The sequence below is a fragment of the Cygnus atratus genome, chromosome 3, assembly GCF_013377495.2.
Source record: "Cygnus atratus isolate AKBS03 ecotype Queensland, Australia chromosome 3, CAtr_DNAZoo_HiC_assembly, whole genome shotgun sequence".
Taxonomy (NCBI): Eukaryota; Metazoa; Chordata; class Aves; order Anseriformes; family Anatidae; genus Cygnus; species Cygnus atratus.
This window is the reverse complement of record NC_066364.1, coordinates 49,216,449-49,230,303: the sequence shown is the minus strand read 5'-3', so window position 1 is coordinate 49,230,303 and position 13,855 is coordinate 49,216,449. Positions and strand designations below refer to the sequence as shown.

The window sequence follows — 13,855 nt, the reverse complement described above, 5'->3', positions numbered from 1 at the left end:
CAGGCGCACGCAGCTCCGCCAGCAGCGGTGGGGCTGGGGCAGCTCTCACGGCCAGCCCGGCCTCTCCACTCCAGGTATTTCCCTCTCGTTTCTCTGGGTTTTGGGTTTTGTCAGCTGGGTGGTGTGTAAGGAAAGAAGCCTGCTCTGCAGGGAAAGGGAGGGAGCGAGCAGCCTGCTCAGCCCACGGCGGGCACAGCCAGCCTGCCTCTGGGGCACCGCAGGCCTCAGGGGCTTAAGGGAATGCTTCAGCACTTGGATGAGGGGGGGAGTGGGGTTAAAAACAATCGCACGACTGCAAGCGTAACCATTTCGAGTTTCCTTAGTTCCCCATTTGTCCATTTTCTGCTCAGCAGTTCAGTCGTGCTTCTTGAACAGCCCACGTGTGTGTGTGGGACCACGCTCGGGCTGGCACGTCGGCCAGCGCCAGGTACGGAGGCTGCCCGCTGAGGAGGACAAAAGGGGCAGCAGCTTTCCCTCAGCCCTGCCAGCGCCAGCAGTCACTGCAACTGGTTTGCCTTTTTAACACTTATTCTTGCAAAACCCTTTGCACAAACAGCTCTGAGAAGTGCCAGCTTAGCGCCAGCTGCCGCGTCAGACCGAAATAGCCTGTCCTCGGGAGCCCTCCCAGGTACCCAGACCGCTGCGGCCTCAGGCGCTCTGTACAGCCCAGGCTGTCCTTGCCGATAGGAGCAGGGCGGCCTTTAGCCTCTGCTTTGCACTCGGTTAATTTTTGGCACGTTAGCACATTAAAGCCTGCTGTGCCCCTGTCTTGCAGCAGTGAGTGCTGGAACCACGGCTTGACAGGTGCCTGTTGGGGCTGGGCTCCTGCGGGCTCCAGCAGTGCCCTCCTGCTCGCCCTCCTGCCGTATTTTGCAGCACTGGGACCGACTGCCAGCAAACCGCCTGCGAAGATCCCACCTGAACTGGGAAGATTTGCGGTGAAACCCGAACCGCCGCTGAGCTGCAGCTCCCCTTTCTCCCCCGGCCACGGAGAGGTCAGTTGGGAAACCCAAGCCCCAGCGTGGTCCAAGGGTTGCGCGGGGACGGGCAACCGAGAGCAGGCCTCCGGCAGATGCAAGGTGCACCCATCGCACGTGCTCCAGGGGTGGCCGAAGGAGCGACTGTGCTTGACCGTGGGCTGCTGGGAGGCAGGGAACATCAGCATTATTAAAAATCCCCTCATTTCTGGTTCTTTTCTTCACTTTTTTTCCTTTTTTTAATAACAATTACCGGTACAAAACATTCTGGTGACTATGCTAGGGAACAGAAACCATTGATGCTCTGCCAAATGGGATCCCTGTTGCAGGAGGCTGAGGCTGCAAGGCTGTCAGCTTTGGGGCGCTGGTAGGGCTGAGGGGTGCAGCTGGTGGTCAGAGCTGAATTCCTTCAGCTTGGGTTCGTGGTGGTCAGCGGTGCTGGTTCAGGGTTCATCTTCACCCCTGCGTTGTGCCCATTCTCCCTGCTGTGTGGGCACTTTCATGGTTGTCTCATGAAAGGAGATGTAATGATTAACAGGGAGAGACTTAAGCGTTGCCTGAAGAAGAGGAAGAGGGGTTGTAACACCACTGGGCTGTGGTGCAGAAGGAATGTGATGATGGGCAGCAGTGCTGGCCCCCTCCCTTCCCACACAGCAGGAATATCAAACCTTAAGTAGTAAAACCACAGGGGGAAGTGAGAAGCTGTGAAGTGTTATGAGCAAGGATCTTGAAAATAGATGTGATCCCGCAGTTTTCTTGCCTAAACTTGCATCAAAGATGCTGAAAGCCACAGGAAAATGTGAAATCAGCCCCTCCCTTACAACTGTAGGCACCGTTTTCCAGAAGAGGTTCTCAGAGAGCAGTCGGTGAGGCTGGATTTCTGCAGTCAAGGATGAGCAAGTCCTGTAGGAAGCGCAAGGAGAGTGAGAGTAGGACCATAAAGGAGCAAGACCAAAGGTCCGTCTCACCCAGCATCCTGTCCAAGAGTCAGTATTGACAGATGCTCCAGGAAAATGGGAGAGGCATAGGCAAAGGAGAATTCTGCCCTAGATACATCCTCAGCTTTTGGCAGGAATCCACCATGGGGTGCCCAAGCCAGCAGGTGCCCCTTGACTCTCATATTTAATAAAACTTCAATAATTAATTTAGTAAATTACTTAAAGATAAATCTGAAGGGTTTATCAGCTCTGCCTTTGTCCAGCCTCCTTTGGGCCCATCTAGTCCTTGGTTTGGGGGCCTTGCAGATGCTGATGCTCAGCCTTGCTCCTCACCTTGTAGGTGCCTGTCCCCGCCAGCTCTGTGCCCTGGAGATGGCAGCACCCAAGGTGGCAGTGGTGGGCGCAGGGCTCATCGGCCTGTCCACAGCGCTCTGCATCTCCGAGGCTTTCCCCAGCTGCCGCCTCAGCGTCCTTTCGGAGCAGTTCAGCCCCAACACGACGGGCGATGTGGCAGCCGGGATGCTCATCCCTCACACTTACCCAGGTGAGTGCAAACCGGTGTGACTGCGTGCCCGGGGTGCAGCAATGCACAGCGTTTTGGGAGGAAAAGTACCATTCCCTGCATCCCCACCTGTCCTATCTCCTCGATGCTGGCTTGCATACTTTTCCTCTTTGCATTTTCACTCCCCTGTGCGTTTGGTTGTGTTTGCACGCAGGCACGCCGATCCACGTGCAGAAGCAGTGGTTCAAAGAGACCTTCACGTACCTTTTTGCCATCAGCAACTCGGCTGAGGCATCAGAGGCTGGCATCCACCTGGTCTCTGGGTAAGAGCAGCCTCAAGGGCACCCTTTGGCACGTGTGTGCTTTGTGCTGGAGCAGGCAGAGGCTTTCCTTGCTGGAGCTCAGGAGTATGCCCCGCATGGAGTAGCTCTCATGAGCATATTCCCAAGAAACTGCATTGCAGCTGCTTGGATAGGACATATTTTCAAGCACAGTTCATGCATGGGTGTGTGTAGAGAAACCACTCAAGACTGGCCTGCCTCAAATGTCTTTTTTTGATGGATGATTTCCATGCTGCCATCTACCACTTGCAGACGCTGCAGGGGGACTTCATTGTCCATTCACAGCTGCTGGGAAACTGCTGGGCAGGCAGTCTGAAAAACAGAGCCCTCACAAAGCCTGGACCGCAGCTCCCACCTCCTGGGCATTTCCCTAAATTCACTGCCACCAGCCCCAGGGCTGGAGAGCAGGCGGGGCACGGTCAGTGGGGACAGACTCCTGAATCCTCGGGTTTGTGCTAAGATTGCAGCGACGGGGCAGAGCTTTAGCGGCTAAGTTTTGCAGCTTTTTCTCTGTGTCCTTCCAGCTGGCAGGTGTTTAAAACCCCTCCCAAAGACGAGGTGCCTTTCTGGTCTGACATCGTCCTGGGGTTTCGACCGATGTCCGCAGCAGAGCTGCAGAAGTTCCCACAGCACAGATCCGGCCAGGCCTTCACGACGCTGAAGTGCGACTGCCCACCCTACCTGCTGTGGCTGGAGAAGAGGTCGGTTTGGTGAAGGACGGGTGTGCGGAGAAAAGCCCCGGCCCAGGGGAGCTGGGGGGAGCTTGTTGGGTTTGGACAAAATTGGAGAAGGGCTGTTTCTAACTAGGGAAAACGCAGAGGGCTGGAGTGTGCATTTAGGCCGTGTAAGTGCCTCTGAAATGAGCAAACGGTTGTCTGGACTTGAGAGAAGGCGACAGGCTGCACGCTGATCTGAGATCAAGCGGAGAGACGTGCACCGACACCGCGGTACAAATTGCCAGCCGAGCTGATTGCTTGGATGCCTTTCATCTCGCTGCAACATGGGAGAAAATGTTTCTGCTCCAGCAGGCAGCCCAGGAGGGCGTGCTGCAGTGCCACCAGGGCCACGCCGGGGCTGCGCCGTCTCTCTGCACACACGCTCTGTCGTGTTGCATCGCTCACCGAGTCGGAAACCTCTGCTGAAGCACAAGCGAGTTGTTAAACCCGTTCAGGATCTGCCACGTGATATCTCGTCTCGCCTTATTCCTGTTATAGCCCTCTTATTCCTCAAAGGACGCAGTCTAATAAGATGATCGAGCTCCTTTTCTTTCTCTTCTCTCTGGTGGCGAGAAATGAGAACGTGCTAATGCATGTAACTAATTCCCAAAACCCCAGGGATCTGAGCAGTATTTGTAAACTGTTCTCTTGGCAAGCCACAAGGAAAATTGTCTTTGTGCCCACCTTGCTGGTCCAAAAATGAACTTCAGGAATTTTTTCCTGCTTGCTTGCCTGAATTCAGGAGTTTTCAGCAGTTTTTATTGGTGTATTTTTTATGGAGTGATGGCAGCATCCCAATGACAGTGCTCGGGGGCTCTCCCAGCAATTTGCCGAGCCAGGGCGGCTGCATGAGACCTCCCCAGGTCTTACCAGCTCTTGCAGCATCCTGCTGCACCCAGGCCCCTGTCCCCAGAGCACCAGGTGTGCCTTGGATCTGCACCTCAGCTTGCTTGAGCTGTTAAAGCTGGGACCGTTACAGAAATGAGTTGTTAAGTCCATGAGGATCTGTCTGTCTATCTAGGGTTGTATGGCAGACCCTGCTGTGTAATATTCATCAACGTGCTTGACCTTTTCCTGTCCAACAAGTTAAAAAAAATAGCTTTGATCAGGCCAAATCAGTCAAGTCACAAACAGAAGCCCCATGTGGTTTTCTTTACTTTTTATCCCATCTGTTGTCCCATCCTGTTTTTGATCTGTTAAAGGCCATCTCACGTACTTAATGTGCATAATAATTACACGCGGGTCTAGGAGGTTCCTTTCTACCTCACTTCTGGCTTTTTTCTTTGTTTTTCAGGCTGAGAGCAAACGGTGTCCAGGTGCATACCAGAAAAGTTGCAGACTTATGGGAGCTGCACAGGGAGTACGACATTGTGGTCAACTGCACGGGCATTGGAGCCCACCAGCTCGTGGGGGACCCGGAGCTGCTCCCCGTCAGGGGACAGGTTCTCAAGGTGCACGCTCCTTGGGTGAAACACTTCATCCGGGACGGGGACGGCTCGACTTACGTCTACCCGGGGATACACAGCGTAACCCTGGGGGGAACCAGGGAGAAGGGGAGCTGGAGTCTCTCCCCTGACCCTGGCACTACCAAGGACATCTTTGACAGATGTTGCTCTCTTGAGCCCTCCCTGCAGCGAGCTCAGGATATCAGGGTGAAGGTGGGCTTAAGGCCATCCAGGTCGTCTGTGAGACTGCAGAGAGAGGTCCTGAGCCGGGGAGGAGCAAAGCTCCTGGTGGTCCACAGCTACGGGCACGGGGCAGGTGGCTTTTCGGTGCACAGAGGCACAGCCAAAGAGGCCGCCCGCCTGGTGGGAGAGTGCATTGCTGCCCTGCAGGGCTCCTCATCGAGGGCCAAACTTTGAGTCCCTGAGCCTCCTTTCCCATTTATGACAGGCTAAGGTAGCATTTCCTACTCCTCTGGGCTTTGATTCCATCACTGGAGAGAAGAAACCTAAATCAACAGCTTGTGCCATTGCAGATGCTCGGTGGTATCTCACCTGGCTTCCAGCAGCCCCCTTGGAAAGGTGTGATGGGTCAATCCAAGTATTAGTCCAGCTGTCCATCTCCTCCATCTATTGTTCCTGCCCTGGGGATTTCTTCTAGCTTTGTACCCAGGAGGATGCGAGATACGTAGATATCCTTCATATAGGAGGAATCAGATTGCTTCAGTATGGTATAAATAACATAGATTATTTCTTCGTCTGCCTGGAAAGGCTATTGGATGCACTAGGTTCAGATTCAGTAAAAAATAGTTCTCTCCTGTTATACCAAATCTAATCTAGTATTGTCCTCTCTCCTGCCACCTTGCTGACAAACTTTACCGTTATCCCTATGATTTAAAATAAAAAGGAAACCTGCCTAGGGCTGCATTACAGTGCTCCAGGTCGGCTCCCACAGAAAACAATACTAGGCCACTCATGCACACCGACCAGACAAGCATGATTTTAAGAGCAGGTTAAATACCTTTTGTATCTTGACATTTCTTTGAGAGGAAGTTGCTCATGTGAACTCATGTGAACTACATCATCTTTCACACTTGTTTGCAACTCTTCTATTCCATGTACCACAGATATTGCTCTCAAACACAGATATTTTCTTCACCCCAACAGCAGCATTGACATGCCCTGTATCCTAAGGAAGAGAATTTTTCAGGGTGGGCTTGGCAGTGCAAACATTTCTTTTCTACTTCTCGTCAGCACTTGCAGTTTCCTTGTAACAGCTCATATAAATAAACCAGTGACAAACCAGGAAGAATCTTAGCACCAACTGCAGTTGCACAGGGGAGAGAAGAGCAATTTAACTCTAGATAAACACCGTAAAGACAAATTTGTCTGTAGCTGGATGCGAGCAAGCTCCTCTCCTGGAAGGAAGCTGAGCCACAGGAGCCCGGACTCTCACTCCATGGCAGAAGCTGAGCTGAACTTTACACTCAGTGATTTAAGCCCTTTGATGTGTCTGAAGATACTCCCCATAATTCACAGAATCACACAGCATCACAGGAGGGCTGAGGTGGGCAGGGCCCTCTGGAGGCCACCTGCTCCAACCCCTGCTCAAGCAGGGATACCCAGAGCTGCTTGCCCAGGACCATCTCCAGGGGGCTTTTGAGGATCTCCAAGGAGGAGACTCCACAGCCTCTCTGGCAGTGCTCAGTCCCCCTCACAGTAAAAAAAAATAAATAAATAAATAAAAAAATTCCTGATGTTTAAAAGCACTTCAAATTAGAGCTTGCTGTCAAAGTACAAGATGAATATCTGTTAGTGATTAAACTGCTCATTAGACTTTAAATGGCTTATTTAAGTGTTAGCACCCACTTTTGAGTAGTTCTTTGTCCTTACAATTACAAAACAGATCAAAATCTTTTAATAAATCACACGATCAGAATTAACTGATAAATTAAAATTGTAATAGCAAAGCAGAGGTCATTTCTGTCGGGTTTTCTTCCATAAACAAGGGGTTTTCTCACTCAGAGGGGCCTGAGAGGGCCAAGCAAGGCCCTTGTGTAACTGCCACGCTCAGAAGTGGCTGCCAGCTCCTGCTACTCACAGGTGGAATGGGGAAAGTTATCCTGCGCAAGGGACAGCTGCCGAAAGGAGCATCATCAAATTAAATTACGGGTCAATTAGTGCTTGGATCAACCTAAGCCAGCCCTGCCTTCAGCGGTCTTGGCCTCTTCTCCTCGGCTCTAGATGCTAATTTTGTGCCTCCCCCCCCCCCCCCAATAATTTGTCCTTTCCAATGGTATGAGCGGTCAGAGCTGCTGCTTTTGGCAGCAGTGTTGGTGTGGTGCTTGTCGAACCACTGCTTTGTCCTCAGATAACACAGAACAAAAAAAAATACATGGTTAAAAAACAGGAGAATGTTTTTTTTTTTTTTCCTGATCTCGATTTTAACCTTAAAAAGTAACAAAAAGTTGAGCTTAATCTGCAGCTAGAAACACTACTACTGCTAATATCCGCCTGTCCATCGGATGGCTTCTGGACCACATCCCGTGCTTTTGTGGTCCCCGACATCGTGTGGTTCCATAAAGGGAGGCACTTCTTCACCCAGGCACAGAGCTCCTTGCCCTTATGTCTCTCCTGAACCTGGACACATCGTTTAATGCCCCCATCTCTCTTATGAGAACCAGCAACTAGTTACTCTCCACGACCCTCCATGAATTTCTAGATCTATACCATGCGCCTTCTCAGACTTCTTTCCCATCTCGAAGACTCCTGGTTTATGTAGTTGCTGCTCATACAAAGCCATCCCACATCTTTGTTCTTCCTTGTTGCCCACCTTTATGCCCTTTCTTTATGCCCTCAGTGACAGTTTAGGCAAACCTTCCCAAAACGCGAGCAGAGCGCGTTGACTGGGTTGTGCTACTCTGCAGCCCCCTCGTTTCCTCTGCTGCTGTAAGATGCTGGTGAAGCCCAGCGTCACTGCTCCTCGCTGCAAAGCTCTGCTGATCCTTCCTTCCTAGGCCATACCTGCCCTTGCAACTGATTTATTATCATGGCTTTCACCACTTGCCTGCCATGGGGGTCAGATTTATTGCATTTCTCCAGGTCATTCTCCAGTGTCACATCCTCTTTGACGTGGCTGTTGTAAGTAAAATGTTGCACACCACCCCTCACGGCGCAACAACTTCGCATTAGCATTCATTTAAAACCCACGAGTGAGTAACATCTGCTTCTCATGAATTTGTTACTATCTCTTTCATCTATTTCGTCTAAAACCTCATCTAATGGCCCTTCAATCCGAGGCAGATTCTCTGCATTATCCCCTTAACAAATGGTTGTGCTGTGGGAATTTCACTGAGCTTTTCTGTGCTGAATGCAGACACAAGTGATCTATCTGGCTGTTCTGTTAGGGCTTATTTGACCTCAAACGCCTTTGATACCCTGATCATCCGCTGACTGCAATCTCTGGTCACCTGTAGCCCCTCTGGCAGCCCCCTGCTCCTGATGGGTCAGAGAAAGCTTTTGGTCTATTAGCAAATTATTTCTTCAAAGTCTTTTTTTAGCCTGCCTGTTTCTACTTTTCATTTGAAAGAGTTCGTGTTCTCTTCCATTTCCTCCTTTGGACGTGATTTATTTTGCTTCTTGCCATGTAATTTTTATCGTGATATTACAAAAAGCCAGTAACTGTCTTTCTTCTGGAAAGGCTCTGACACTTCCGTTGGGTTGGTGCCCTTGTGTAAAATCCAAACATTTTAGTCTCACATCTTATTTTTAGACTTAGAGCAAACAGAAGCAAGCTCACGTGCAGCCTGACTGCTTCAATTCCTGTGCGCTGTTAAAGGGGCTTTATTTGTCCAGATTGCACCTTGCCATTTCCCGATTACTTGTGGTTATGAAGATGTTAGAACAGCACCTTTAAGGCCATGCCATCTTCTGCCCCTGCTCCTCTCTGCCTGGTTGCTTTCTCCCCATCTCTAGCTTGAAAATCCTTTAAAAATATTACTCTTTCGCACAGAGGCTGTCTTCCCTGCTAAGGTCATGCCATGCAAAGACTGACCCCCTGGAGTTTGTTGAGGTGAGGCCTTCCCTGCTTTAGCTGCCCAAGCCTTGAGCATCAGTCTCTGGTGATATCTTATCAGGCATCCTTGAGTCTCTGCTCCTCACCCAAGGTCCTTGCCAGAAGCTGAAGCAAAGGTGTGGCCACTGTGAACTCTTCGGCTCCAGCTGAAGATGGCATCCGAGCAATTTGCAAAACTCAGTTTTGGTTCTAAATCTGGCTGGGCTCTTGCATCGGCTCCATAGTCTTCACCTGGAAACACCAAGTAGGTGTTGGGGAAACACCCGCACACGGGAACGGGTTAATTAGAAGGTCGTTAAGCCTCCTTGACTTTCCATGGTGATGGAAGAGCCCTTAAAGAACGTCACGTAGCTGTCCCCTGTGGAAAGCTGCTGTCTCTCTACAGGCAGGAGCAGTTCATGCTTTCCTCGCCCACGTCAGCTCCAGGGCTCACTCAAGACATGATAATTTCTCCTACCTAGCACAACATCCTCCCCTCCCAGGTCCTTCACTCACCTGTCTGAAATCCCTGGGGGAGATAATTAGGTTTCAACACCAGCCTGGCCCCGGGAGGCCCTCCCTCCTAAGCCCATGCATGTCCACACATGAGCTAAAGGGACCGTACCAGAGCCGTGCCTTCCTACCCGCGCTTTCTAATCGCCGTTGACTAGGCACTCCTGGCAGATGGCAACCAATCTGTCACGCTCGTAATGAACTTCAGAGGCATAATTCTGGCACAGAAAAGGAACAATTATATTTTGAGACGTTTTTATCCGTCCTTACGACTTGCAGACAGCAGATGGGCTGCGTGATGGATTTTAGAACTTGAGCACAAAATAATAGTTTTCTGCAAGAGGGGATTTCGTTGGTTTTCTCTGCAAAAACAAAGCCATAAAGACATATTGTCTTGATATAGGCTTTTGCCTATATTTAAAACAAATTGCCAAATTTCTGAAAAACATGGGAAAATTAGAGTTCCCCATTCATTATAATTCTTTTCCAGTCAAGTACAACTTGAATAAACTTCAGTGTGACACATTCAAATTCCTTTGGTTTGGAGTAAATGATGTAGTAATTAAAGGGAAAATCATGGTCTGGACCGAGATTTATGTTGTTTCCGCAGCTATTTTAAAGAATTGTGTAACGCTGCACGACGGTTTATTTTATCCTGCTTTATTCCCTGTTTTCCACCAGAGGGAGATGTTGGATCGAGCAGTTACTGACACAAACCCACAAGCTCGATAACAAAGCCCAAACGACGTGATGCTGAACTCAGATGGTGGAAATGTGGGTGCCTGTGGGGTTGCACTTACCTGTAAGGCACTGCTGGCTTGGAGAACTTGGGTGCTGCAGGAGAGCATAAGAAATGATCGTGTTCAGTTAGGGCCTTCAAATCTTACGGGGAGAGCTTAAAAAAAAAAGCGTCAAGGAAGCAGAAATGTGAGGGGAACAGCACACCTGAAGCTGTTGTTAATAAAAATGCTAGGTTATAATCCTAAACCAAGCTATTGCTATTACAGGGTCTTGTGAAGCTTTTCACCCACCAAAAGGCTGCAGGGGAAATCATTGCCATGGGTAGCCAAGCATCTGTGGTTCCCCATGTTATGGAGCTGGACATCCCCCAGGTCCATCCCCACAGGGCTCCAGCCTCACCCAGCTCTTGGGGAGCAGCTCGTCTCCCACACGGCAATCAGGTGCTGAGGTGTTAGTAACTGTCAGTGTTTTAGGGCTGATCAGAAATAGCCCGTTTCCTTCCTGAGAATCCCCCTCAAACGCCTGTTTTTCTCAATAAAGACGTCAAAGTCAACATTTCTTGGAGGAGGAAAATTGGAGATCGGTTGTGGTTTAACCCTGGCAGGCAGCTTGACCCCACACGGCCACTCGCTCACTCTCCCCAGGTGGGGAGTGAACTGGAGAGGTAAAAGTGCCAGACCTCACGGGTCGAGACCAAGACAGCTCGCTCCAGGGGCAGGAAAGGCCTCGGCTCTGTGCGAGCACTGCTCTGCAACAACTGAAACATCCCCATGTTATCACCCCTGTTCTCATCACAGATCCAAAGCACGGCACTGTGTGAGCCTCTGCAAAGAAATCAACTCCATCCCAGCCCAAACCATGACATGCGTTGAAATTCAGCCATATGAAAAAAGGCAGGTGAAAAGAAAGTGGAAAGAAACTTTTTGAAAGTGAGCTTCAGTGAAATGTTATTTCCAAATGTAACAGAAGTTTTAAGGCAATCTTTTCTCTGTTCTGTTTCTCTCCTGTGAGACTTCATCTCATGCCATCAGTAGGAGAGCGCTGTTAAAATGCTTTGCTTTCCTCCATTTGTGGTCATCCTCCTGTGCATTACCCACAAGGGGACAAGGTATTTCGGACAAGGTTTTTCTCACATGTTAACAGGCGTACACCGTGTGCACCCCACGCATCGTCCTCACGTCCCTGTTCTAAACTACCTCCTTGTTGGATTTCAGCTGCTGACCATGTCCTGGAAAACACTCGTCCTGGTTATCTGCTGTGGCAGGGCTCCCAGGTTAATCGCCATCCTTGCTCCAGGTGATAATCTGGATAAAGCAAAGGGCTGGAAAATAAACCTCCTCCAGGGGATGCACTGGAGCCAAGGAGGGAGCCTTGTGTCTGCTTTCCAGGGGCTTTTGGATTGGGCTCCAGGGGGATAAAGCCTCTCGTCCCTGCATGCCCTACAGCCTGTTGACTTCTGGAAGAAAGGGGCTTAAGCACCTGAGGTCCAGGAAGCTGGGTCTCCTTGCAGCGCTGAAGAACGTGGGGAGGCTTCTCAGTCACTTGGGTCTCTGCTTCCTGATCAGTGCAGTAAACGAGCCAAGTTTTGGGAAAGTGCAGGAAACCTCGGGCTCCAAGAAGCAGCCCACACCTTCCCAGAGGTGAAGTGCTGGGTGAGACGCGTCGAGAAGCACCGACGACCTCGCTTTTGAAAATCCCTCCAAGGCTTGCTGTGGCTTTTGGCCGTGCTGTGAGTGTGCCTGCACAATGTCAGACTTCCAGCAGTAATCACGGGGAGAACTGCCACGGAGATTTGCAGCAGGGTAATTGCCTCAAACAGAAGGATAAATAGCTTTTTGTGGCATTTAATGGGCCTCTTAAGTGAATGGCAATAAACTCCATGTGAACAGATGTTTTCTCTCTTTTTTTTCGTTCCCTTGCATCTCATACATAATCATGCCCTAAAATGTTCTTGTCTGGGTTTCTGAGAGCAATCTTGCTGGTGTTTGTCTTAGTGTAAGACTGAGCACTCCGGCACAAAGACTGAGCAAAAAGCCCTTGATTTCATGAGGCAGTGGGCAAAACTGGAACACAGGAGGCTCCCTCTGAGCACCAGGAGGCACTTCTTCACTGTGAGCGTGACGGAGCACAGGCACGGGTTGCCCACAGAGGCTGTGGGGTCTCCTCCTTGGAGATCTTCAAAATCCACCTGGAGATGGTCCTGGGCAAGCAGCTCTGGGTGTCCCTGCTTGAGCAGGGCTTGGCGCGGGTGGCCTCCAGAGGTCCCTGCCCACCTCAGCCACGCTGTGATGCTGCGATCCCTAACAGCTCCGGCTGCTGTACCTCCGTGACCATTTTCTGTCCCTCGCATTAAGGGAAGGAGTGAGAAGTTAGTGGAAAAGTTTGCCCCTTCCAGCCACTGCGCTGCAGGTCTCGGTGCTAGGGTCGCTCCCCGCTTGCTGCAATGCCCTGGGCATTGCAACATTCTTCAGATATGGGTGAAACCTCTCGTAAAGGTGGATGCATATTTCAAAGCTCACCTGCATATGGGCCCAGGATGTTTTTGCACACCTCCTTCCTGCAGAACCTGTCCCGAACGCTGCTTTTCACCCACCAGATCCACCCGGGCTGCTGCCAGCCACCCCCAGCTTCTCTTTGACCCTATTGCCTTTAACGAGGCACAAACTGTACGGACGCATGCCAGTGCAGCGGGCAGCACTGCTAGACAGAAAAAGCGCACAGCGCATCGGCTGCGGGTCTCCATTTGTTGGTGAAGCTGCTGCCTGGCTCTTCTGCTGCTGAACAGCCCCCGGGCTGCGGCTGGCGGCCCTTCTCCCGGTGGGGGGACCTCTTCCCCAGGCGCCTGCAGATGAAAGCCACTCTGACATCTGCTCCCTCACTCCAGCGCTGTTACCATCCCCTACATAAACGCTCTCGTTGGACTGCGCTATGTAAACCCATTAAAAGCACGTAGTAGAAAGGCTTATGTAACTTCTTAAAGCCGTAATTACTAACCCAGCTGCGGTGCTTGGCAGAACTGTGAGCGTTATAGATTAATCCTCTTGCCAAATCACGTGTTTTAATGAAAGATATTCATCCTCAGGCTCAGAAGTGCAAAAATGCCTGTAAGATTGGTTGCATCCAAAAAAAAGAAAAGAAAAAAAAAAGAAAGAAAAAAGAAAGAAAAAAAGGAGAAAACTGCACCCAGATTAAGACCAAGGTAATCTGTAAAACATACAGAAAAATGGAGTTTCTAATAGAAACTCAGGGTAATTTTTACGCAAAGTTGGACATCTGTCTGGGATTACAGTGGAGATACAGGGGGAATACAGACAACAAACTAATACCGCAAAAATCTTTCTGCGATAGCACTTGAACTGAATTTGGGATATACCTGCTTAATTCCTGTAAACCAGCATGTCTTTTTTTTAAAAAAATAGCAGTACCTGTTTTCAATTTGTAGACTGGAATCTGTTCAATGAAATTGTCAGCCTTTACTGCAAAAAGCAGGCAGAGTTTTGCTCATCCAGAACGCAGAATGCAAAATCACTGTTGCTCCTTCCTAGGAGAGAAATACAGCTGCTGGAGGCAACAGTCTCATTGTGGTTGCCACGAAGATTAGGCCTGAATTAACAAAGGGAAGGCTTGGGGA

The 13,855-nt window shown here is 50.2% G+C and overlaps 1 protein-coding gene across 2 annotated transcripts; it reads left to right on the top strand.

Moving 5' to 3' along the window:
* DDO (D-aspartate oxidase) lies at positions 1-6,302 on the top strand. 2 transcript variants are annotated; one of them, XM_050709731.1, is made up of 8 exons: positions 8-74; positions 354-427; positions 557-628; positions 776-995; positions 2,256-2,459; positions 2,632-2,740; positions 3,283-3,459; positions 4,769-6,302. In XM_050709731.1, the coding sequence occupies exons 5-8, from the start codon at positions 2,288-2,290 to the stop codon at positions 5,334-5,336; spliced, it is 1,026 nt and encodes a 341-aa protein (XP_050565688.1). In that variant the 5' UTR covers positions 8-74; positions 354-427; positions 557-628; positions 776-995; positions 2,256-2,287; the 3' UTR covers positions 5,337-6,302. The 2 variants fall into 2 exon arrangements, with proteins under 2 accessions (XP_035420714.1, XP_050565688.1); XM_035564821.1 differs by lacking the exon at positions 354-427 and having other exon boundaries at positions 1-74.
* Positions 6,303-13,855: the final 7,553 nt, after the last annotated feature.

Excerpts from the sequence above, each read along its gene's own strand:
- DDO (XM_035564821.1), top strand. The coding sequence starts at position 2,288 with ATGGCAGCACCCAAGGTGGCAGTGGTGGGCGCAGGGCTCATCGGCCTG. Across the intron at positions 2,460-2,631 it reads CATCCCTCACACTTACCCAG|GCACGCCGATCCACGTGCAG; the intron begins GTGAGTGCAAAC and ends GTTTGCACGCAG. Across the intron at positions 3,460-4,768 it reads CTGCTGTGGCTGGAGAAGAG|GCTGAGAGCAAACGGTGTCC; the intron begins GTCGGTTTGGTG and ends TTTGTTTTTCAG.